At 36.0% G+C, this 27,527-nt stretch overlaps 1 protein-coding gene across 1 annotated transcript; it reads left to right on the plus strand.

Moving 5' to 3' along the window:
• The first annotated feature begins 623 nt into the window (after window positions 1-623).
• LOC139977134 (sushi domain-containing protein 2-like) lies at window positions 624-26,841 on the plus strand. Its single transcript, XM_071986232.1, has 19 exons — window positions 624-885; window positions 1,809-1,939; window positions 4,870-4,962; window positions 5,939-6,184; window positions 7,960-8,106; window positions 8,577-8,733; window positions 10,198-10,473; window positions 13,137-13,443; window positions 13,714-14,001; window positions 14,765-15,045; window positions 15,737-15,901; window positions 16,324-16,512; window positions 17,086-17,240; window positions 18,272-18,404; window positions 18,865-19,119; window positions 19,755-19,973; window positions 20,862-21,035; window positions 22,612-22,724; window positions 23,390-26,841. Exons 1-19 carry the CDS (start codon window positions 825-827, stop codon window positions 23,591-23,593), a joined length of 3,594 nt encoding a protein of 1,197 aa, XP_071842333.1. The 5' UTR covers window positions 624-824; the 3' UTR covers window positions 23,594-26,841.
• Window positions 26,842-27,527: the final 686 nt, after the last annotated feature.

A 27,527-nucleotide genomic window follows, 5' to 3' on the forward strand; every position in this document is an offset into this window, starting at 1 on the left:
TAAGCGCCATTTATAAATTATTAATGTAATAAATTACATTAACGGTGAACGGTATACAAAGACCACAACAGTAGCATTTCAATATATTTTCCTTCTCATTACGTTTTCATATATATATATATATATATATATATATATATATATATATATATATATATATATATATATATATATATATGTCCCTATATCTTCCCCACTTGTGGACCGGAAGGGCCTGATAACTTCCCTGATCAATTGCCCCGCAGGTACGTAGGAGCCGGAGTAATGAGGTAGGGGTAGGGGCAGTTATGTCTTGAATGTGCTTGAAAAATCGTTATGAGAGAACATATTAATATATGAAAATTCAACAGACTTTCCCCTTTCTCTCAGCGGCACACTTAACATTCAGTCAATAACTATTTACCCCCTCCCCCCATCACCCATCACCCATCTGCAATACCCTCCTACGCAATTGCCGCATATACTTAAGAATTTTCATCCCGCCTACATAGTTATATATTAATAACCAACAAACATCAATAGTCAACATGGAGTTGTTTGTGCTGACTGTTGGAAGTGGCAGACTTTGGACCATGAGTAGTCGGGTAAGCTGGAAGTGTAGACTAGAATGACTGTGTGCTTTATCTATAGTACTAGTCATACATTGATCAGTTCACACGATTAGTCATTGGCGTCCTTCTATTGTAATCCAGAATCGTAGCACTGGGTGTTGGTTCACAAGAACTGAAGACAATAAAACGATCGCGTTTGCAACATACGTCTTGGACATTTTATAAATCAATTGAAATATTTGATACTGGAAAAACTGAAATACATATTTTAAAATGCTGAAGCCATTAATATTTTTCGTTTTCGGCGTGTCCATGAGTCTACAGGCTGGGCAGGGTAAGTAAGAATATCCATGTTAGTTTAGATTTTAGGTCGAATCAGACATCTTTAGTTTGTTTGCACTAACAGCATGGTGGACAGGAGGTTGCCCGCCCAACTAAGATTATATTTACCAATCAATATGTCTGACTTGCAATGTTTCATGAAATCGATATGAAATATTTCCCCACCCCCTTCCCCTTCCTAAACGAATATAATTTTATTATTACTTTATCTTTATTTAACCATATCGGATTAGGAAGGCACAATTGGGGTTATATGCAAGATAGGTTAGAACGAGGAACATGTGCTATCATGAAATTATTGTATTTATGTATTATTGTGAATGCGACATTTATATGAAATATATATATAACTTATTCGATCTCCGTCGCCTGCGACAAGCTTCAAAAAGTGCAGATGAAATATTCCAACGCCTGGTAAATTCTGCGACCCAAACTTTGCGTAGGGTCGTTGTTAACCCATACATAGGCTTAAAATTAGGTAGAATGAACTCTCTTTATACATTCAATATTTATTTTTGACATTATTGTAACATATTTAAGGTTACGTAATGTATTTTCAATTTACATATCAGACTGAATGATCCTGCCACACAATGGGTTAATAAGTTTGGGAACTAAAATACAATGCTAATAGTAGCCTAAGCAGCATTTCAAACGCTGTAGTTAATGTCTTATTTTCGATACAAGATAAGCTATACATAATTACATCCATCCACACAATAGACACTAATTTTATTCTAAATGGATTTTGTTATACACTAGATTGCAAAAAGAAATAAAATAAAACTCAACAAAGAGTGTGTATCGTTTGACTGTTATTATGTCAATATATCCCATCGTTATTATTGACTAGTCTCTATAATCATATTTCGGTTATTTCTTTCTGTTTTTTATTTTAATTTTTTTTTTTTATAGACAACTTCTTTTCTCATGGATCTGACCAGGGAGACCGAAGCCTGCCTCAGGGAAACGATGAATCCCTGGAGATAGAGTTACCTGAGGATGTTTTATTTCCTTACTATGGAGCAACATATTCAAATCTTTATGTAGGTCAAAATTTAGGTTCCTCTTTTCTTATTATGTCAATTAACACATTATTTTTAGCAGTTATTGCAACATTCCATTGATAGATCATTGTGCAGACACCTATTGACTGCCCTAAAAATTGCCGAGTAGCATTCAAACTAAGATTATAACTTATTAAAGTGAAGTTACTGATACTTCACAAAATAACCTCAACGAGATAATGATCAATTTGGTCAATTGTTCATAATAGTGTCCATTGCATATAAACTGCTAATGTTTTTGTGATGTTATTATTATTGCATGTACTGAAAATGAACATGTTAAATGATTAGAGATTGAATGATCGAACAATATCTCCATTTACTAAAATCATATAGACCTCTTTGTAGTACACCTTGACGATAGACTTATAGATTCGTATTGGTTCTGATAACGCTAAGCATTATTCAAATATGCGACATGCCACTCTTGCAACTGACAAGAGCTGGAACAGTTTCGTTTTACGTACTATCCTATGTGACTGCTTTTCAGTGGCAAATTTAATGGTTTACAGATGCCGAGCAAAGTTCATATTTACTTGAAATATCACATAAATTAAATTAGTTGTTCAGTTAATGCTATCTGTCTTCGATATCAAGCTCAAACCGAGTCTATGCTTTCATTTTGAAAAATGCATACATTGAATGACCTTTGGACACTCTTGGAACAGAATAGATGTAATATAATAAAACAGAGGCACTTCAGTTTTCATGTAGACACGTTCATTCCCTGCATTGCGCGTTACATTAAATCCATATGTAAGACTGCAATGCTGCACGCACATGAATAACTAACATATTATAATGTTTGTATTCCATCAGTTTGTTACGTCTAGTTACTCAGTTTATACCTTATCATACATACTTTCTCTGTAACAAACCCATCGCTTAATAAATCCTATACAGCATGACTGTTTTAATTCCTACTAATCTGCTAATGCTGCAAGTGATTAATGACCTTACCAGTTCATGACAATGAAAATAAATCTCTTCAAACTCTTGTAACTGTGCAAAGAGGGCTAAATGAAAATAATAAAAGATTTGTAGACCAAAGATAGGCTTAAGTTACTTTGTCTTAATATAAGGGCTTTTGTGTTGGAACAATTGCAGCGACATTATTAATCCTTTTATTTATGGTATTTCATTTATGTGTGAAAAGATGTGTTGGGTTAGACTGGGTTGAGCGGGGTGAGTGAGAAAGGATGTGGTGGGTTAGGCTGGGTTGAGCGGGTGAGTGGGAGAGGACGTGGTGGGTTAGGCTGGGTTGAGCGGGTGAGTGGGAGAGGATGTGGTGGGTTAGGCTGGGTTGAGCGGGTAAGTGAGAGACGGTGATGGATGTATGTTCTACTAACAACAGTCTAGTTTGGGGTCCAGCCTATTTTCTTTATAGAACATGGCGACAAACTTGAAAAAAAAACCTTCAGAAGCTTCCTACTTCCTGCAGAAACCACCATCATAATTCCTCTTTATGTGACTCATCCCACGTCATTTTGCTAGTCTATCGGTGCTAAGCATTGGTTGTACGTTTAGCCACATATTCATATTAATGTTCTAGTTTTGTGGAAGGCCTGATTAGCGTATGGGAATTTAGAGGACATTGTTTACGATACTTGATACATGCACCATGAGATGAATATATGTGTATAATGTCAGACTTTGTTAGGAAAACATTCTCAGCTTGAGAACTCTACAACCTGCTAACTCACTGTTCAAGTAAAGACTTTAACCGAACATCGTCAAATTCCTACCTTCTATTTTTAACGCAAAGTATCCTTGTTAGTCATTTGTATGAAACAACTTAATGTGTTGATAGAACTTGAGGTCTCTGAGATTTATCTACAGGTTACACGTTCTGACCAAAGCAATGATCAATGACTAAGTGTTTGCAAGAACTTAACCTCAATGGAGCAAACAATTAAATGTCAACAATCTGTTAGTTTAATGATTGTACATCCTCCTACTATTTGTAAGCCGAGTGTGATTTTTAATACAACAACCTACACAATCTTCGGTACAGTCTGAATTGGTTGTGCTAATAACACGTTGTACGTATCTCTCAGTCAAAACATGTATTATTCTGTTGTAAGTGAAGGCCTTGAGGGAGCAGGCCTAGTGGACTGATGAAGAGGAGTGGGCTAAATAAATAACAAAATAAAAATATATATAAAATTACATCTCCTCTCATGATACATGATTTAAGGGTAAGTGGGACATTCAGAGTGGAGGGAGATAAGAGGGATGAAGAGTCAAGTTTAAAGGATAGTCCAGGTCAAAATTTCTTTTTTATATGTTAAAGAGGAACATAATCTTAGCATTATGATGAAATTTGCTTTCCATTTCAATGTACCGTTTTTGAGATATTGACAATTGAAACTATCTGATATTCTACCAAGGAGTGAACTTGAAGGAAACAGGTGTGATGTCATAGTTGCACACTGACAAATAATGGTTTGTATTTTCTTTATTTTTCAGTCTATTGATTTGACCTTGGATTGGATATGGTTACTAGTTTGTCTAAAGAGCGTGTGAAGTGTATAAATACCTATATACGTATGATACATTTACATTATGAATGCATCCAATTGTTGAGTATAAAATTAGACGTTAATTTAAAGGAAAGCAAAACATTATTTATCAGTGTGCAACAATGACGTTACACCTCCAAGTTCCAAGTTCACGTTTGGTACAAAGGTGGCAACTTCAACTGTCAATATCTCAACTTCGGTACATAGGAATTGGATGCAAATTTCACCAGAATGCTGAGATTATGTTCTTCCTTAACATATCAAAAAGACATTTTGACTTTGACTCTTCTTTTAAGCTGTCAATTGTGAATATATATTCTGAATGAAAACAACGTGAATCGATTACAAAATGAATAACTCATATAATGATGACTTCTATATTTACAGATACAGACAAACGGATTGATATCTTTCAACCAAGGATGGCCAAAGCCCCAGACCAAAAACTTTCTAAATACATTCCCTTTGAATCCCGACTTGGTGAGTGCTTCCATTGTACTATCTCCAACAGCTTTCATCAGTAAATTTGTAAATGGTTGTATGTTTTTTTTTTTAAAACACAAATTTTCTAAGAGCCTGATATTATCCATTTGTTACTGTTGGTATATGTTTCGCAGAGCTGTAGAGTTACAACCTATCGCGTGTTTAATGTTATCTTAGCTGTGTTGGAACTCAAATATATAGAACCTCTTTCACTTACTCTATGGAATTATAAAACCATAGTTCTCTGGAACTCAAATAGATAGAATCTCTTTCACATACTTTATGGAATTATAAAACCATAGTTCTCTGGAACTCAAACATGTTGAATCCCTTTCACTTACTTTATGGAATGTTAAATCTATTGTTCTTTGGAAATCAAACTTGTTGAATCTCTCTCATTGATTTATGAAATAATAAAACCATTGCTCTCTGGAACTCAAATATGTAGAATATCTTTAATTTATTTGATGGAACTATAACTAGAGTTAAATTTACCTGATATTTTACTCGTTCATTGGTTGATTCGTATTCTCCTATAGTACATAGCCTTTGTCGATACACGTCAGTTACAAAAGGTCTAGATACATTGAGAGTTAATTCGTTTAGCAGTATAGCACTCCAATTATTTGCATGCCAACACCTCAGCAACATTTTGTTAAAATGGAAAGTTTCTTAGGCTATATTTGCAATTTTGAAATAATGTTATTAATAGTAATGTATTATATTAAATGTAATGTATGTTAGGTGTGTGTGTGGGTCGGGGACCCTTATTCCCCAAATGTTATCATGAGGGCGGGCGGGTGTGGGGCTATAGGACCAGAAACATTGTACATGGTTGCGCCCGGCTGCATTCGACAGGTGTATCGTAAGCTTCATACATTTTAACGGCATTGTCTTCATAACACATAACTAAAGTAACTCATTTACCCTTTCTACGTCTAATAATAATCATGTTACTTTCATTTACTTTAAGGATGGCGACAGTACAGATGAGGAAGCCATTTTGATTGCGCCATTCTGGGCTGATGTAGATACATCCAATCAGCGAGGAGCCGTTCATTATCGTCAGACGCAGGGATCAGAAGAAATTGCGCACTCTTCAAATATCGTTAGACGTAACTTTCCAAGTTTTCCTGAATTTATGGCCACATGGGTTTTCATCGTGACATGGGAGGATGTTTCATTCTATGACCACGATACCGGGTCCCAGACAGATCCGGTAGGTATACTGTATGCATGGTTAACCTCACACAGGGCTTAATCATCGACTGTGCATAAAGATCGACATTTACCTTCCTCTCCTGCATCAGGGTACATAAGTTCATACAGGGGACATGATCTTACAGGGTCAATTAGTTTACATTTGTGTTACATGGTCAATTAGTTGACGTTAGTATTACAGGGTTAAATTAGTTTACATTAGTTTGCAGGGTCATCTAGTATACATTATTTTACAGGGTACATTAGTTTATATAAGGTTTACAAGGTACATTAGTTTACAGGGTAAATTAGTTTAGTACTTTAACAGGGTAAATCAGTTTATGATTCGATGAAGGACTTCAACACAATACAACTTTTGACTGTGCTTCTTAATTTGTAAGTTAGCCAGTCACAGTATTTTAGTTCATTGTATATTTAAACCGGTAAACAGTGTTTGGAGGGTTAACCGTTAACCAAACTCCGAACGTTGCATGCAAGGACCATAACTCTTGAACAATATTCCTCTAACTATGCGGTCATCTCCTCCCACTGTTACTACTTTCAAAAGTAATCTCAAAACTCATATTTTCTAGGGTCATTTTGATCTTTGTACTTTTACTGTGTATTCATGTATTTGACACTGTGTTTTTGTTGTTGTTTTCTTTTGTTGTTCAGCGCTATGATCATATTTGGAATATCGCTATATCAAGCATTGTATTTATTAACGTTGCTGGCTCCACACTGGATTTGTATTGGCCCATACAGTCATTAGAGCACAGCGACCAATACACAAGACATTTAAGAGCGATAGGGTTGGAGTATGCCTAAATGTCTAGAGGAGGAATATGACAAATACATCTCAGCTGTTCTCAACCCACCCCACCCCCACACACACACTGGATTTGTTCTGGTCCATACAGTAATTGGAGCACAGCGACCAATACACAAGACATCTAAGAGGGGTGGGGTAGGGTCTGCTTAAACGTCTAGCGGAGGAGTGTGACAAATACATCTCAGCTATCCCCACCCCCCCCTCCCCCTTCCCATCCACACACTGGATTTGTTCTGGCCCATACAGTAGTTGGAGCACAGCAACCAATACACAAGACATTTAAGAGTGATAGGGTGGAGTATGCCTAAATGTCTAGAGGAGGAATACGTCAAAAACATCTCAGCTGTTCTCATTCCTCCCCCACCCTCCACCCTGTACCCAATATAATTCAGATCATGCGTATGCCTGTAGATGGTGTTTAAGGCAGGTTTGCTAAGGTCCAGTTAAATATAATATGTTTTCTCTCCGGTGTGATATGTTTCTTTGCTATTGAGTATCTACTCTCCTACTACCTCATTCCCTTTGTCACAATGAGTGAGAAAGTCTGGGCACTGTAAACACTTCATTATAAATACAATGTGTAAAGGTAAGTTGGACTGACGTTTCGATCCTATCAGGATCTTATTCAGAGGCTAAGTGATTAGTAACGGTAACAGAAGGGACAAAAACACACACAGAATACAGACAGGTTAATGAGCATGGTAAACACAAAGAGATAGATGTAAGAGGATTAGTGGACAAGGGATGAAGAGAAGAAAGAAACTAACAAGGGGAAGAGGAGAGGGAGGAGATAATCTGTAGAAGGACGAAGAGAGGATTAAGTGAGCAGGGTAGGGAATAAAGGTCAGGCCAACTTACCTTTAAGCAGTTAAGGCTAATAGTTTTATATTTGATTTTGAGTATAAATATAATGTTGAAAGTCTACCAGCCAGAAAGAATAATGTATTTATTTTTATTCACAGAGGAACACTTTTCAAGCAGTTTTGATCACAGACGGCAAAGAATCGTTCGTGTTTTTCTTTTATGATCAAATCGTATGGACTTCTGGGACTTCTTTAAGTGGAAATGAGGTGACAGGACTCACGGACACCAGTGTCCATCAAGCAATCGTAAGGACATATTAATTACCATTTATATATATATATATATATATATATATTTATTTATTTATTTATTTTTTATTTATTTATTTATTTATTTATTGAATTTCATATAGCACAACCCCAACAAAGTTTTCGGTTGCGCTTAACATCAAAATAACGGAATTAACAATATTAACGGAAACAGGCAGTTATGAAAATATTACTTCTGAGCAAACCGATTTGTGAAATATCATGAAATGTTGATTAAAGTTGAATGAATCATCGAATACTCAATCTAGGTCTTATATATAGTTTGGATTATATGAGTGATCTGGAAAATACATCAGGAAATAGAAAAAGCTACTTTAATCGAAAAGTATATTAAGATTGAAGCGATGCATTATACGTTGAGGAATATTCATTTGAGTTGGTTCGTCTACATTTTCATGTCATGAATGATGTTTTAGTTGACACGATTGTTTTTTTTTTCTTGGCAGATTGGGTTTAACCGCGGCAACGGCTACGATAGCTTTATAGAAGGTTTCCCTCAAAACAGACTAAACCTACCTCAAGTCTCAAACATCAACGAGCCTGGAAGCTATGCTTACCAAATAAACAAAGAAACTATAGTCGCTGCGGGGTGCTCCCAAGGAGGTAAGACGTAACCTTCAAGCTGAGGTTTCAATCTTTCTTATCATCATTCATAGACTGTACGCTAAAGAATGAAGCAAACATTATCAAATTTCACATGATGATGTATTAATGTAGTTGTAAATATTAACATTTGTAAACAAGTGCGGAAGTATAAATGTACCATTGACAATATACATAACTGTATAACGCAGGATGCAACCTTTGTAAATTATGTCACATGTGTTCATAACCAATGTAAAGAGTATCTGCATAAACCGATCTACAGCCAACAGTATATATGCTGATTAGGACCAGCTCTTTATCTATAGTCAACTGTTATTTAATCTTTTGTACTATTTTGCCTACTGCGCTTCTGTGTAAATTCCTCAAATTTGCTTTGTTTGGTGATTGTTTTAACGAATGGTGTTGGAGGAATTACAGTTATTCATTTTCAACAAGAATTTTCCAATACAAGAATAATTAAAGGCCAATGCTTTGATATCTTGTTACACCGTATGCAAGGTACTGTGGCCCCAGCAATTATATATATATATATATATATATATATATATATATATATATATATATATATATATATATATATATATATATATATATATAGCTAAAGAGGGATCGCTACAAAGAAAGGGATGGATAGCTCGATTGGTAGATTGGCGCCGGGTTACTGGTTCGAGTCCCATCGTATATAGTCATAAACGTTGTTGCTTTATCCATCGTAAATAATTTCCCAGCCAGTTTCCGTTGTTCTTTTACTTATAAAAAACAAATCACACATATTTTTAAATGCTAAGTGCTAAGCTAATAAATGAAAGTTTTATAGACCCATACAAAAAAAAACAAGAATTTGCATATTAAACATGTATTAAAAAGCACATTCTGTTCAACTTTTAAACAACCTTTTACGAAAGAAAACATGGGCATATATATGTACCGCTTTTTATCGGTCTATGCTTGTTTCTCCACCTAACTCAGATTAGTATTATTATTATTAGTTTAGTTTAGTAGAAAAAGTGATCAGGAGGGACACTTAAGTCCGCATCAAGGACCCTATAGAGAGAGAAAAAAAAACTGAAGACACAAACACTTAGACCCGATTACATTGCTTAAAGTGCTTGTCCAAAGCATTCTTAAACCCATTGACACTACTTGCAAGTACAACTTTCTCAGGCAAACCATTCCACTCATTCACAACCCTATTAGAAAAAAGTTATGTCGAATATTAATCCTACTATGTGACTTTTGGAGTTTAAGACAATGACCTCTGGTACAACTACTGTTAGCAACATGAAAAAGTCGGTAAAGGATAAATTGTCGAAACTATACACAATCTTGAAAAACCTGGATCAAGTCCCACGTAACCTCCAGTGTGGTGAGATTCAACAGTTGTAACCGCCTATTATTTGTTTCAGTTCTCTTCAATCTGACTATTACTGAGATCTGTCTTATGTTTTCTCCTTCGAACAGTTGCGAACTTTGTAACCTTTCCAGCCTTTGGAAGCATCCTTGGTGGCCAGAAAGTATTTCTCTATGGACCATGTTGGGACGGCAGTAATACATTGACGTGTCAGTTTTGGACGATGAATGACCAACTAGAACATCTACAAACTGTTAATGGAACCATTGAGGATCAAAATACTGCATACTGTGTTCCTAATCCATTTTTCAGGGTAGGAGAGGTCGAAATACGGGTCTCAGTTGACGGAGGCAACAGTTTTACCCAGTCAGGAGGTTACCGTATACGTGAGTACACATATCTTCATTTACATTTATGCAAATGCAGGTATCTTTGATATATTACTTTGTAAATTGTCCAAAACAATGTCTTCGTTTCAGCCCAAATTGATTCCCACTTGGTAAAGCTGTTTAGTCTGATTTGAAATGTGTCACAAAGTTTAACTGGTTATGTTTTTACATATCTTTTATATAACAAACAAAATGTCAAAGTTAAATGTTGAGCACCGTAAACTGATAGTCTCCTTAAAAGGTATATAGTTGCAAATGTGAAGCCGATGGTGTTTCAGGACACATGTAAAAACGAGGTGTCACCGAGATGAGCGCCGCTATATAATGACAACCATAGTCGTTTAACAACACCTGCTGCGAATTAAAAATGATGTAGCAATGTGACTTGATCCAGAGATCAATTGAATCACCAGTAGCTCTGTAGACCTTTATCAAACACTCAGGATATAAAATCATGTCTTGACGCCTTACATGATTTGAAACACTTCTTTCAAACAAATATCATCTCTCTTTGATTACTACATTATAAAGTCGATATTTGATAGTCCCACGTACATAGAAATATCAGGTTAACATGGTCTTCTGGCAGGCACCTATCAGGTTAACATGGTCTACTGGCAGGCACCTATGAGGTAGGAAATATTTGCCTCACATCCTAGCTGCATTGTTCCATTTCAGGTTCAGCGTTCGTGTTTCTACCAGATGATTTGAATCGATGGCATGGTAGGCTTAGTAATAGAGTGTAAATCCCTTGCATGCCTATCGCTTCCTATAACCCTCTCTCTCTCTACATATATATATATATATATATATATATATATATATATATATATATATATATATGTATATATATATATATATATATATATATATATATATATATATATATATATATATATATATATATATATATATATACATGCATTTATATGCATCATGCATGTTTGATCTCTAGAGTAAGGCAAATATGTCACCAAAACAGAACTAGTATTATTCGATACAGGTGTTCAATTTTGTTCAATGAAAACAAAGTAATTAAATATTTCATTAACTGCACTGTGTATCCTAGCTATAACTAAACAAGAAACCATAGCATGTTCATGAAATTAAAAATTAGAAGACAACATTAAATAAAGATATGCATGTTAGTCGCGATAATAAATGCATTGCTCCCAGGGGGATCTATCATGAGGGAGGTGGGTGGGCAAGTGGACACGCCCCTCCCACTATTAAATCGTGTAGGCCATTGACCCTGTCAGGCTCATAATGAATCGTGTATCATAAAAAAGTAGCTCAAATATGATGTGCACACGGAATATTTTATTCTCATCTGCTCAACTCCCCCCACCCCCCCCCCCCGATAAAAATATAACTTTTCAACTGGGTTGAAATAATAAAAACGGATTTCATTCATAGCTTAAATTTTATGTGAAACCGCGCCGATACACCGCTGAGGCTTTATGCTATAAGCCAACAGATTATGGAAGCTCGCAGCTTTCGCTAATCTTCTTTCGATTACTTTGTTTTTCATATTTTTTAGTGTCCTGTGTAATCACGTAGAAACAATACAACACTGCATATAAATTATATTGTGCGTTCAGTTGGTTAGCAATGCCACTCGTGATAGTTTTAAGTGTTTTTGAGATAATTATATATTTCATATGGGTTTAGAGACACATATATGTTGCTATAAGGCTGCGTGCTAAGCTGCTGTCGTGCTGTTATAACCATGTTACTCATTATACCTCAAGTTCTAGTTTAGTACTTATATTCATATTGCTTGTGAATAAGTTCTTGTATACCAAGTACATTGTCGTAACCTGGGAGGGGGGGCGGAAACTTCCCCCTGAGATTTCCACTTCTAGATGAAAGTAGGTCGACGATAATGTAAACGCCTGGACAGTATGAGCTATTTCAGATATTTTTAGCAAGATGATTTATCACTACTTATAATTTCAATAGTCAGTGGTGCACAACGTCAAGATTAACGGCTCGTAGTGTAGGAATTGCGTTAAAAAGGAGTACAAGCTTGATTGTAACCGATCATAACGTACATGCACAATCGCGGGATCGATGGCCGTGTGTTTGTTTTGTTTCTCACGAGTTTGTTAAAATAACAATAAACCTACTGTAGACTGCTCTTATGATTTTACGTCTAAGAGTAGTATTCATGTGTAGTACACAATCGGATTGCCTAATCTTTGTTGACGTTGTTTTATTACTTCTTTCGACAAGGTTTATCTCTCCAGTACGATAAATACCACACATTGGTGTTAATTTAGGACTAATCGTTATCTTCTGCAGTCATATATCAAAATCTATATTGTCTACTGCAAGATTAGATTTATATCTATACCTTCCATTCTTGTGCTTATACTAAATTGTAACCAAATATTCAAAAGTGTATATTTCATGTGGATTTGTACACTAATAAATAGCACTTCAAAATGTGTTGTTTATAATAACAAATTGTACAATGTTTACTATGATGATTTGTCCATGAATATATATAACAAGAATTCTTGTCAATAATTCGTATCTTTAATTCATTATACATAATTCAAAATATTTACATGCAAAATGAAATGTGGTTAATCGTAAAAGTACTTCTGCCTCCATTTGCTAATAAATTCCAACATCTTCACGACTTTCTTTTGCAGTTAACTTAGATCGAGTTGATGTCAGCCAGAAAGTGATCCGCGGTGACGCTTCAGACCACCGGTGGTACACGGCCGGAAATGACCTCAGCATCACGTGGCCGGAAGAAGTCTTTAAAACAACAAAGGTCGATATTCACGTGTTGAACTATGACGAAGAAGGTGCAGCTGGTCCTCGCTGGCAGGAAGTTTTTACTGTCGGAACAAATATGGAAAATGGTGGAGATTATACATTCAGGACAATTGGTCTTGCTAACGTTACATCTGATACGTCATTCGGAATTATAAGGGTCCAACCAACGGGAAACAGGTATGAAATTCTTGTAGCAAAGAATGGGTCACTATAGAAGCCTAGATTAGGGACTAAATATAAACTAAAATTAAATTAGGTCTACAAGGGCTAAGGAAAAATAATAATATTAACCGGCCCACGGTCAAAGAAAACTAAAATCCCACCATGACTAGAAACAGGGTACCTCAACCGGGTGCGCAAATGTCAGGCCTTATAACTGCTTATACACGATAAATGCAAGATTGTGGGCAATTGTTATTTTTTTTTTCTGTGATGCTTGTTTTCCAGATATGGAGTGAAGCTGTACAGTGATATACACCCCCTTGGCTACCTCCTAGAAGCAGACTTCCAAGAAGATCCATTTGGATGGGCTGAGAAAGAATGCCAAGCTTGGATTGAACGTGAAGACGCCCAACAAGACTTTACCAAGAATTTAGAAAGTTGTCCGTGCACATTGGAACAGGCTCTAGCCGACACGGCTAGATTTTACCCTGATCTGAACTGTAATATGTTCAACGACAATGAATGTCTTCTACACGGAGATGTCAAACACTGTGTTATCAGCATATTTCCAACGTATGTAGAGATGTACCGCCTCATTTTAGTTTCGGGGTATTAGTTTGTAAACAGAAACATTGAATACTTCCTCAGGGGAAAGAGGGTGTGAGGGTGGGATTTGGGGTTGTGGAGCCTTCTTGGGATGGCTTGTGGTATGTTGTAAATGAATGACAATTACGTCAATAAGAAAATTCAGGCAATGTAAGGTTATTAAGTGAAGTATAAGTCATTGACGTTAAGGATTCCAAGTTAGATACAAGTAACAATAAATGCGATTAACATATTTAACAAGCCAAACAAGTTCGGATCTATTTTACGATCATGATGATATATCCATCACGTTGGTATAAAAAAAAACAATAAGAATGGTTCTATTGTACTCCTAGAATCGTTAATCACTAATCGAGTTTGAAATATTGACTACACGAGTCTTCATAAAAACTGTTGAATGGAAACGTCACGAATCTATTCACCATGATCCCAGGTTAATTTAACCAAGTTTGTATCACTTCCGCGATATGATAATCAACGGCAAAAGCTTTAGTAAGCTCAACAAACACTGTTGACTACGGCTTGGTTGACAGTGTTAATTACAATGCCTACGTGTGAGTGCATGGTCTAGAAGCTATATAAATAATGTTATACTATAGTCAAATGTTTCAATATGACCAACTAAAACACGTATTATTTAAGAACAACTTTCCTTTTTAAAAGTATAGATTATATTAATAATGCGGGGAAAACCATATAATTTACATTTATTTTTGTTTGTATTTACCAGTGCGGACAATTCCGGTAGTAAATGCTGCTACGATGCATTCGGTAATCTTAAGTATGCAGGGGACTATGAGACTGGTGTGACAACCATTGGAAGCATCTCTATGCGAGCACACATTGCTGGATCGCCCCCTTACGATGCAGCTGGTACGGTCCCTATGTTATCACATGCCAAGGCTGATCTGATCCCATACTTCCATTGCTGTTTGTTGGCAGGCAACTGTATGAAGTACCTACACAGAAGACCAACGGCAGACTGTTATGACTATGATACTCCTAAGACTGGTAAGTTTCCATCTGGTCAACTCCGATTCGAAGGATTTTATATAAAACATGTCAGGTATAAATGATGAAAGAAATCTATAGTATAGACAATTTTGATTTAACTATGCTGAAAACAGTGTCATAGCTAGGATTTCAATGGCCCAGATTAACGAGTCAGAGCTGGGGCCCTTCACCCTTATTTCAAAAACACTTAATAAATGTAAAAGCCACAAAATACTGTTTGACTATCGTATCTGATTGCCACTTTAGATCCGTTGGCTCAATATGTCGGAACTAACTCTTGGTTACCAATAAATATTGGGGTACTGGTTTTATAAGACGTCTATTGGTAAGGCTCTGCCTCAAACTGGTTGACAATCCATATTAAGTTGTTTGTGCTGGAACTTACAACTGGCGTGAAGGAAATAGAAGTAAATTCTGTCTTTTTAAATTCCTTTAAAATCGTGCAGTATGATAAAATAAATCATCAACTCAGAATGCATTGATATAATTATCATGGAATTGGAGTTGGACTTTATTTGTTAAGATATTTATATCAAATGAATTACAAATTAAACTTTCTGACTTTCCGTTATTTATCCATAATTATATTGATATTAAAAATTATTTTAGGATTTGTTGGCCTACTTCCAATTTGGTATTTAGGGCCTAATCAGATTTATATATATATTTTTTGTCTTTTCCAATTTAGCCGCCCTTTTTGGAGACCCGCACTTCTTTACCTTTGATGGATCTAATTTTACCTTCAACGGCAAAGGGGACTATACCTTGCTTCGTCATGAAAAAGGCACCAACTTTCACCTCTACGGAAGGTTAGAGGTGATTAAGGCGAGCTACCCTCCCCCATACAATTCAGGTAAGCATCTGGATTGGTCACTAATCAACTACGCGTTCATTGTAATGATATCGTCATATCTGAAAAAGAAGACAGTTACCATAAAAAGAGGGGAACCCCTAACGCCGAGTACTTTTTAAAAAGGTGTGAAATATTCTAGCCACCCCCCACCCACCTAACCTACCCCTTCTCTCTCCCTCCCTCTCTCTGCCATAAATTAGCAAAGTCAAGCATTACACTTCTAAAATTATATCCAAATTTTTCCTCGGAAAACAATATCATGTTAAGATCCAAGATTAGTTTTTTCTCTGATTAATATGTCCGTTAGTTAACATATACCAGGACATGCAGGTGACTGAGTCTTGATTCTCAACCTCCATATAACTATCAAGTGCGCCATCACATTAAAGTTAAATAACGCCGTGTCAAACTTTTAACCACAGTTGGTGACATCGGTGGAACAGGACTAACCACCGTAGTCATGACAGAGGAAGGGGCAACGGCCATTTCGGTTATGATCAGTGATGTCACTGGAATTGATATCCAAAGAGGAAAATATGCTTATAACGCTGAGACTGTGTCTGAATGGAGTCCTGTTGACTTCAAGGATCAAACTTGGCTTGACTTTGATGGTGAGTATTAATCAAGGTCCCTACTATATTAAACTGATAGATCAATTGTTATCGTAGTGTTTTACATATCATATCACCTCATGGGTACAATTCTAATGATGTTATAATTATACTACATAAATAAATAAATAATAAACAGATCATACAAAATGTTTTGATTTCAGAGTTCTTGTGAATGTCACTGGCGACAGAAGGAGTTTTAAATTGGTGGGGTGGGGTATAGGGTAGGGTGGGGTAGTTTGGATGAGGTCATTCATTTCCATCAGTGGAAGAGGTGTCTTACGGGAGGAGTGTTTCCTTCTCTTTAAGAGTTTGTTTTTAGATTAAAGGTGCCGACATGTAATAATAATTCTCTCGTTCTTGAGAGTGTCGTTTTTTATTCCATCTTAAAAAAAAAAATGTATAAGTTCCAAAAGTATATTCTGGGTGGTATTGAATTTTGATATCATTCACAGAAGTGCATTAAAAACATAACATAAAGGTATTCAAATATCGAATTAATATTTCAAAACATTAAGAGTAATTACAGGCTTCTTTGACTTTTGTCTAATTATAATTATTTAAATTTCATAGATGTTGGTGTTTCAATCAACCACGTGGAGGGTTATTCAAGGATTACGTCTGTTACAGTTATATTCAGAGGATCTCGTATTGGTGTCAACATAACTCGAGGACTCAACGAAAATAGTTTCCTGGCGGTCAGCCCTATCCTCCCACCTGAACTTATGGTACTGATGTTAAAACAAACGCACATCATTAAATTCATTAGAAATATGTAAAGACATGTATGAAACATGGCTGATTAAATGTTACAAGACGCGCCTTCTATTGTATTGTTGTTTTCTCATCGTCCACTACGGGTAGTAATTGCATATATATTACCTGTCTACTACAGGAAATAATTGCATATATGTTATCTGTACACTACAGGCAGTAATTGCATATATGTTACATGTCCACTACAGGCAGTAATTGCATATATGTTACATTTCCACTGCGGGTAGTATTTGCATATATGTTACCTGTCCACTACAGGCAGTAATTTTAAATTTTCAGGTTTACAGTCTTGTTAAGGGCCAAGGCCTTCTCACACGACTTTACAACTTTAACCTTGGTCATTGGTAACTTTTCACACCTACACCAAATTGTGCCACAATTCAATCAATCTCTCCTGGGGCACCACAACCACGTGTCCCCGGGGGACCTCCAATAGGGTACATCCACAACCCGGCGCAAACAACTATATTTACAAGGTACCTCGCAAGTCCCAATTTATACACCTGGGTGAAGAGAGGCAATGGAGATAAAGCGCCTTGCCCAAGGACACAACGTAATGATCTGGCCAGGGCTCGAACCTGTAATCCTTGGATCACAGATAATTGCATATATGTTACATTTCCACTGCCGGTAGTAATTGCATATATGTTACATGTCCTCTGCATGCAGTAATTGCGTATATGTTACATGTCCATTACAGGTAGCAATAACATTTATGTTACCTATCCACTACAGGTTTCAGTTAGCCTCTGAGGAAGTGCCAACTATAGATTTTGTCAGAAAATGTGAATGTTTAGTCGAAATTTTAGACCCTTTCTCGATATGTCACTAATGTTTTCGTGGAGATCTGGCAATTTTGGTACACAGAGTTTATTATGAATAAAACATTATTGTTCAATGTGCGCTAAATGGAATTAAAAAGTTTTCTCTTGTTGAGCATTTATGAATGTTTTCTTAATTGAAATTGTTCTTAATAACACAGAGGGACAACACATTGAGTGGACTATTTGGTAACTGGAACAATGATACCAAGGATGACTTACAAAATGAAAACGGCTACCCCCTCGACTTGATGGATGCTGATGAGGAAGATATATTCCAGTATGCCTCCACATGTAAGTGTTTGTCCTATCCACCATACTATATATGTAACATTTATATTATACTATGTATCAAACATGTAAGACTTTTTTGCTCTCCAACAGCTGATATATGTTAGGCTATATTATACTATGTATCTACATGTAAGAGTTTGTGTTATCCACCAGCTGTTATATGTTAGGGGATATATATATATATATATATATATATATATATATATATATATATATATATATGTATATATATATATATATATATATATATATATATATATATAAGTAAGAGTTTGATAATCAACCAGCTGATATAAGTTTGGCTGTATTATATTATGTATTGAAAGTAATGACTCAAGCTTCAGCATGTGTAACCATTATTTCATATTCATACTTTGCATGGGGTACCGATGACGCTCAAGTTGAAAACAAAGTGTTTTTAATGACTTATTTGAAAATACCTTCTTATCTTTTCATCCAGGGAAAACACCTTCAACGACAATTTTCCGTACTCCGTACCCGGAGAATTACAAGAATGATAGTAGTTATACAGCAGTGTTAATGCCTCCTAATCCATCCGAGTTAACAAGCTCGGAACAACAGATTCTTACACAGACATGCGCAGATAACGGACCTTGTAGGTTTGACTATTTGGTAACAAGAGACAGAGACCTAGCCGAAGACACAATGAGTGAATATGAAGCCTTTCAGTGGGCTCTTAACAGCACACAAAATGGTGAGAATCTATACTTATATTATAGCATGGCATAGATCAGTAAACTTTGCTGTAATGTTTAACACATAATATCGTATAACTATATATGTGTGGGTATGTGTACGCGTTTGAGAGAGGGGCCGCGATGAACGGGGGGGGGGGGTGGTATCTTGGAGACTAGGACAAATAACTAACATGTCTGCCTCTCTCGTTTTCCAACGTATGAACTAAACATATCGATATCGCTTCTAGGGGATTTTAATAAAGAGGTTGTTTCTTTTAATTGATACTTACGCCTACTCAACGTATGTCAGGCAGGACTGGGTCAGCGAATTTCCGAATCTCTTCGTATAGGTCAATTGGTTCCATTAAATCCGCTCCGAAATGCTCTATCTGCATGACCGTATTGAAGTGATAATTCTCAATACAAAAAAAGTATGTAATTTGATAAACATTTAATGAAAATAACACATATCGCCCAGAATCTTACATGGACATGAGGATATGCAAATTACTGTTTGAGGGTTTTATTTGTGAATCAGTAAGTTAAATGTTTTATAATAGGGCTTAGACTGTTAACCATTTTCGCAACTGCTTCATATAAAACAAGAAACTGTAGCTATGTTTATGTTCATATATATTTCGTTCCTTCGTAGTCACTGTTTGCCGGTACATACCTACTCCTGATAATGGTACTAAAACTTACCTCACCGTCCATCACGACACAGGGGACGTTACAGACAATCCAAATAATTTTGTTGGCACAAAGATTACATTCGAGTGTAGTGAAGGCCTTACGCTGACAGGTTCTGTAAATAGGGTTTGTGAGAAGAACGGAATGTACTCGGGATCAGAGGGCATCAATGAATGCATCGGTAAGTGAAATGCGGAATAGCGCCACGCAGTTTCCAAGGAAGCCTAAAGTAGCTTATTTTTGTATGTTTTTATTTATTTATTTGTTTTATCACAAAAATAATACAATGTGAAAGGAAGTCTTCTGTAAAGCCCGAATTGGCTTAACAGAGTAGAAGACTCCCTGCTAAAAAGAAGAAAACTATAATACAAGTTGAATGAGCAGAACGATACAGATACTAATAAATAGACAGGATAACATTGTCTAGTTCATAAAGAATTTAGCTATACAATGAAACACTTTTTTTCCGTGTTAGATCGTTGCATCAATGGATGCATTGGTAAGTGAAATGTTGAGCAGCTCCACGGAGTTAAGAGATCATCAATGAATGCATCGGTAAGTGAAATGTGGGATAGCGCCACGGAGTTAAGATGGCATACGTGAATACATCGCTAAGAGCAATGTTGGGCAGCTCCATGCAATTAGAAACTTGACCTGTTTCTGTTTTCATGACGCAATTTGAGATAACAACACTATGGCGACCTCAGATGGGAGTGATCTGTTCTATAATGGATACCACAATCAAGTTAACGCGAACATATTGGTGAACTGTGCTGTATGTGCGGAGTTGGTATACGGTAGTGATTGATCAAATGGAGATCTTAGGTTGGAATTCCATAACGGTTATTGTTTATAATAATTAACAAATATCAACATGAACTCTATGTTGTTCGAGTTTAAGTAATGAATATTCAACTGGCGCTCATTTCAAATATAGAAACTATTAACTTCACACAGACCACACTGACCCAATTATTTTTTAACTCACAAAAGTGCAGATTTACAATTGTTGTTTCAATTATTTGTTTTTAAATTTACTATCATAACCATATTTGTCTTCATATCCCAGAGACTCCGTGTGGTACTTTAGATAACGTAGAAGGTGGATCCATTTCTATTGAGCTATTTGAGGAAGGTAACGCAATAGCCACCGTTAAATGTGATGAGGGATATGCACTCAACGGAGCGGAGAAACATGAATGTGTCGACAGCTCCTGGACAGGGGGAAAGTCAGTTTGTGAAGGTAATTGTACATCAAGCCAGGTGCTTCAATCACGGGGGAGGGGGGGGAGGCAGGGACACTTTAAAAACGACTTTCTTAAGAGTGGGAGACATCAACCCCCTCCCCGTTAAGGGTTAGTGACTGAGTCGTGTAGGCGCTAGGCCTGTCACGCTCCTAATGACCCGTGTATCTCATAAAGGGAGCTCAAACATGGTACAGTGAGATTAGTAGTTATTACTGTTTTTATTCTCATCTGTTCAACTACCTATGCAAACAAAACTCAACTGGGTTGAAATAGTAATTACGGATTTCATTCATAACGTAAATTATATGTGGAATTGCGCCCATACACCGCTAAGGCTATATGCTAAGCCAGTAGATAACGAAAGCTCGCAGCATTCGCTATCTACTTACCAGTTTGTCCTATTTCATATAAAATAGTATGTTGTATTGTTACTTACAAGCAATATAACACTACATGTAAATTATATTGTGCATTCAGGTCATGATAGTTTTTAAGTGTTTTGGAGATAATTCTATATTTCATATGAGTTTGGAGAGATATACATATATGGTACTGAGCCTGTGTGCTAAGCTGCCAGTCATGTTGGTATAACCATGTTACTCATTATACCTCAAGTTCTAGTTTTATGAACATATGTTCACAAAATATTTTATTTGCGAATAAGTTAACGTATACTAAGTACAGAGCCGTATATTCTGCGTCGGAGCAGGTGGGGGGGGGGGGGCAGAAGTCCCCATGAGATTTCCACATCCTAGATGAAAGTAGGCTTACTATAATGTGAATGCCTGGACAGTTTATCAGCTATTTCAGTTAGTTTTAGCAAGATGATTTATTATTTCTTCTGATTTCATTAGTCAGTAGTGTGCAACGTCAAGATTAAAGGTTCGTATTGTAAGAATGGCGTTTAAATAGAACACAAGGTTTAATTTAACCGCTTAAATGTACATGCATGATATGTCGCGGAAGCGATGGCTGTGCGTTGGTGTTGGTTTACACGAGTTTGGTTAGAATAATAATAACCGTATAGAGAGCTCCTACACGTTAACCTGCGTGGACAGTGAATTAGTCTAATGTAAAACTATACGGTTCATAAAGTGATTTTTACGTCTATATGTTATATAAAGACCTAATATAAATGGTGCGAGTAAAACTAATGGTTCGAGTTGTGGGAAGTATACCAGGAATTATTGCGGGAAATTCCCCCCAAGAGAAATTATGCGGAACCCTGTAGATAAATTGCGGGAATCCAGCAATCGCACTTCCTAATGCGAACAATGACACAAACTCTACATAAATAGACCCAGTGGAGGTATACTATTTATGCACGCCATTATTTTTGTCATAAATATCGAATTTCTTGTAAAGTGACGACCAAGGAAAGTCTGTATCCAACTAGAATACTTTTTAAGTTTCTTTTAACGAAATGTATACAGAAATTTGAAACAATTCTAATGTTTGGAAGCAACTTCGGTACTAGAGAAATTCACATTACCTTTAGTGATACGGTTGTCTTAAATCAATAATATATCAATACTAGCTTTAGATTGGATTTCTTTATCTATTTCTCTTCAGCGACTGGTGGGGTGAATGCTGCTGTAGTTGCCGGTAGCACCATCGGGGGAGTCTTCTTCGTTGTCATAGTCGTGGCCCTCGTAATTCTTGGTGTAGTCTATATGAAGAAAAACGTAAGTTAAAATAACTCTCTAAAATATTACAGAAAGTGAATGCATTTCATGTAAAATGACTTAATAAAGTGTAATGACTGTCTAATGATCTTCTACTCACATGACGATTATATTGCTCCATATATTATGGAAGTCTTTACTGTTTGTATGGGGTCCTGGGATGGCTACTTAGTCGCACACTTCACTGGTGTATTTGGCAGATAACTTCCCTTTACAATGCACACTTGATGTAACAGCAGAGTTCCCGTGTTTTAGTGTATACGCTCAATAATGCGTATATATTATTGTTATGGCTTTATGTAAATTGGTGTTGCATAGAAAACAACAAAATATATCAAAGGTTTAATTTGCATTTGCGTGATAATATATTACATGTTAAATCTGCCAACACTGTTGATTTTTAAAAAAAAATCTGAATAATGGTGTGTCTCTTTATATTCCTTATTGGAAGGCAACGTGTTGCGTTTAAAACAATGCCTCCTAGTCTCCCATATAGAAACAAAGAAATATTCCTCCATAGAGGCAAGGGGCATTAGAGGCAAGGGGCATTAGAGGCAAGGGGCATTAGAGGCAAGGGGCATTAGAGGCAAGGGGCATTAGAGGCAAGGGGCATGGGCATGAAATTAATAGCCGATTAATTCAATGACTGTTTACCTTCTATATAGAAACATAAACCAAAGAGCACTAACCAAGTGAAATATTCTAGTGTCGAGGAGAAGGATATGGAGGCAGAAAAGAAAGAATCAGGGGATGATGGTAAACCTAAACCTGCTCCCAGATCAATTCCATCATCAGATGTAGAGAAGCTAGATGACGAAGATTTCAAGAAACCTTTGAACGAAGGAAATAGCCCAAGTATGATTGTCTAGATAATGAAGCTTACCTGGCATCTTACCACTCTGCGCATGTCTTTGTTCTGTGAGCGTCGTTATCACGTACGCTGTCCTCAAGTCCCAAAAAACCTCTCAACATTACCAAAGTTTCCTTTTTTTATTATCATAGTACGTTATTGTACCCGAGGCAATTACTCTCAGCCACTTACAAGGGATTAATTGTTATCGTTTCACCTCTTAGATATCGGAAACATGCAAATTATTGTCTCTCTTTTACCTTTCTTGTTACTGTTTGATAGGAGACATCGTTTCATTTTGTCCATATGTATTTTGCTCAACCATTTCCAGTTATGATGTCAAACTACCCTGGTATAATGTCAAACTACCCTGGTATAATGTCAAACTACCCTGGTACAATGTCAAACTACCCTGGTACAATGTCAAACTACCTTGGTATAATGTCAAACTACCTTGGTATAATGTCAAACTACCCTGGTATAATGTCAAACTACGGTACCCTGGTATAATGTCAAACTACCCTGGTATAATGTCAAACTACGGTACCCTGGTATAATGTCAAACTACCTATAATGTCCAGCTACACTGGTTAAATGTCAACTATCATGGTACAATGTCGCCAAAGTAGAATGTAAAACTGATACCTCTATAGTGAAATGTTGTAACCGGAATTGTATCAAATTAGCCTCTCGAATTCGATATGGAACATTTGAACGTGTGTTTTATACGTCGGTTTAGGGTTTAACTCTGTTATCCTTTTGTCAAAAAGTTCATGCCTTATTTTTTATTCAATGAAAATAATTAAAAGTTAATCACTTAATAGAAAAGTACAAATAAATTGATAAATTTCAACTTTTATATATTATTTTATATGTGTATTCATTGATTTTAATTATATGTTGTATGTACGCATGCATGCACAATGTAAATGAAGTGAGATATTACTCAAAGCGTTAAGTATTCAACTTCAGAATAACTTCAAAAAGTGTTTGCTATTAAGATGAAATAGATTTCATTTATCCATACTTTTGATTTTATTCCTATTCATAATTCACTTTTTTAAATCTAAATTGATTCCGAAAACCTTATTACTTTCTATTTCGTCGTTTCATGTAAAGAGTGCATTCATTTTACTAGTTGAACATACTAGCTGTTAGAGTAATACCGTGCCGTGTCGACAGCTATAATGATGATGATGATGGTAGTGATGATGATGATGATGATGATGATGATGATGATGATGATGATGATGATGATGATGATGATGATGATGATGATGATGATGATGATGATATGATGATGATGATGATGATGATGATGATGATGATGATGATGATGATGATGATGATGATGATGATGATGATGATGATGATGATGATGATGATGATGATGATGATGATGATGATGATGATGATGATGATGATGATGATGATGATGATGATGATGATGATGATGATGTGGTAAGCTGCTATCATCCATGTGTTCTATAGTTGCTATGCAATTTCGACGACTTTAATTCGTGTTCAATGACACCGTCGACGTGTGATACATATTAGAACATAAAGACAAGTTACTAATATTCTACAACTGTCCAAGTCATATCTGAGATGTTTTTACTTAAACTTTAATATCAGGTTTGCTTCTCATTATGGTATTTCTCTCTGGGACTTTAAAGGCTCGTAATGATTACAACTTTTGTTAATAGCTCAAAAAAGGCGAAATAAAACAACTGAGCCTGAAATAAATATGCCAGCATTTTTTTGAACGGAAATGTTTCCAAACAATACACGTTATTGATTCATTGACAAGATTCAGCTCGATTAGAATCAACAGTTGTTTGAAGTAAACCTTGATTGAAACAGGTCTGATAAACATCCATTAAATCTGAGAAATCTTCTTGATAGCTTCGAATCGTCTAATCTAAACGACTCTTGGTCTATTCCGAAAGAAAACAGTATGGCGGATTCCTTTACAAGACTCAATGTGAATCAGCTCGAGTCGAACCAGGGAGCTTCTTGCTCGAATAAACAGTTGAAATAGAACTTAAAACAATACACTTGTTACTTCGACATAGGTATACAAAATTACCATGTGTACGTTAGCATTCCAAAGCGAGATTATAACATTGCTGTAAATACAGTGACTTTTCTCGTTCGTTTTATGGCAATCTGTTTCTGTTGTTGAAGGAATTTACTTCTCTTTTGGTGAAGATTATAAATAGATTTGTTCATGCATGTTCTTCATATTTATCATATGGATATTAAATGTAGCTTCTCATCCTTTATATTGCAAATCACTATAAACAAAGGTGTACAAAACATAAAGCTGCTCATTGGTTTAAATTGCTGTGTTATGATATGGCCTGATGAAACAGTGTGTTAGATGTCCTCAATAAGCGTGATAGGCCTTTATAATATATGTATTCAATTTGAAATATTGTAATAACTCAATTACTGGAATATATTGAATAGTCAATATTTTATCATTAAAATTACGTCAGGGTTTTGCCTTCCTTATTACTTACGTGAGGTTTTTGCCTACCTAATTATTTCTGACATTTCGGAGAGTCAATATACACACTATATATACGACAATTAAATGATGAAATGATGGGACAAAACATCAAACCCGAAATAATTGATATAAAATTACAGTGTCTTAAATGTCTTACTGGGAGTATGGGATGTCTTACTGGGAGTATGGGATGTCTTACTGGGAGTATGGGATGTCTTACTGGGAGTATGGGATGTCTTACTATGTCAGTATGCGATGTTATTTAACAACATTTAACGATAAGCTAAATGTTACTTCTGTGTCAGCGTTCACGTATCTTGTAATGATTGTCATATGTAGTCTTGAAGTTTAGTTTGCCGTTCGACTGAGGAGGAAAACAGAAATGATTACTCGTTTCATGTTCTGATTATTGATATAGCTTTGTAATATTGTTGTTTTCTTAATATGCAGAAACTAATAAGCAGCAACATGATTCTAGTTTCAAACAGAAGTAGGATTTATGATATTAGTTTTGCGATAATCAAGTAATAATCAAGATAACCAAGTGAAACATAATTTACCATTTTGCCAATTTTTCCAGCCATTTTCTTTATTCTTTGTTAAACATAATGCAATCACCCCACTTTGTTTGTTTTATTCGCTTTATCTTTCAATATTTACATATAACCGGATTAGTGTCTACATGCACGTTTTAATTCACGCCAGCATTTTGGAAGCTACTTGAAATTGAAATAAACTCTCTCTGAAGAACACTTATGATATCTTGCCTTTTATTGGTGAGGGGTTGGTTTAATGTTACATGTCGTATGGCAGATTAAACGGATTTCATTAGTATTATGCATAACAACAAATGCTATATAAGGTGTTCAAATTGCTACACAAACAAAGAAACACATGTCACAACATCTTTTGTGCGTACAGAATCTCAGTAATGATACTTTTATTAAGATAAGATAAAGAAGATAAAAATCTCGCCGAGTTGCTTAACGAACAGACTAACTTTAATAATGCCTTAAAGAACGCGATGGTTGTGTATACCTAATCACGGTTCGTAATCTTCTTTAACTATTTAATCCGGAGCTTAATGTTTCTGAATGTTGACGTAGTATTTGGACCAAAGATCCCACATTAGCGCGTAATAGCCTGAACGATTTGCAAGCAGCACTGCCGTCGGTATTTGTTGCAGATTGTGTTAACCGCGCCTATCGGAGGAGGCAAGGTATGGAATTGTCGCGATGCCATGTCAAGGTGAATTTTTAATCAGGCATAGAATCCCAATTCCATATCCACCCTTAGTCCACAAAAGCATTCGGTCTTTGGGCCAGAAGTGGGCTAGCTTTTTTTGCAATGGAGCGCTCACGTCGATTGGGTTGATATTCAACTTTCTGTGAAACCATGGCCTCAATGAGGTGTCTTCTCTTGATTTTAAATGTTTACG

Source organism: Apostichopus japonicus, chromosome 12, assembly GCF_037975245.1.
Source record: "Apostichopus japonicus isolate 1M-3 chromosome 12, ASM3797524v1, whole genome shotgun sequence".
Classification (NCBI taxonomy): Eukaryota; Metazoa; Echinodermata; class Holothuroidea; order Aspidochirotida; family Stichopodidae; genus Apostichopus; species Apostichopus japonicus.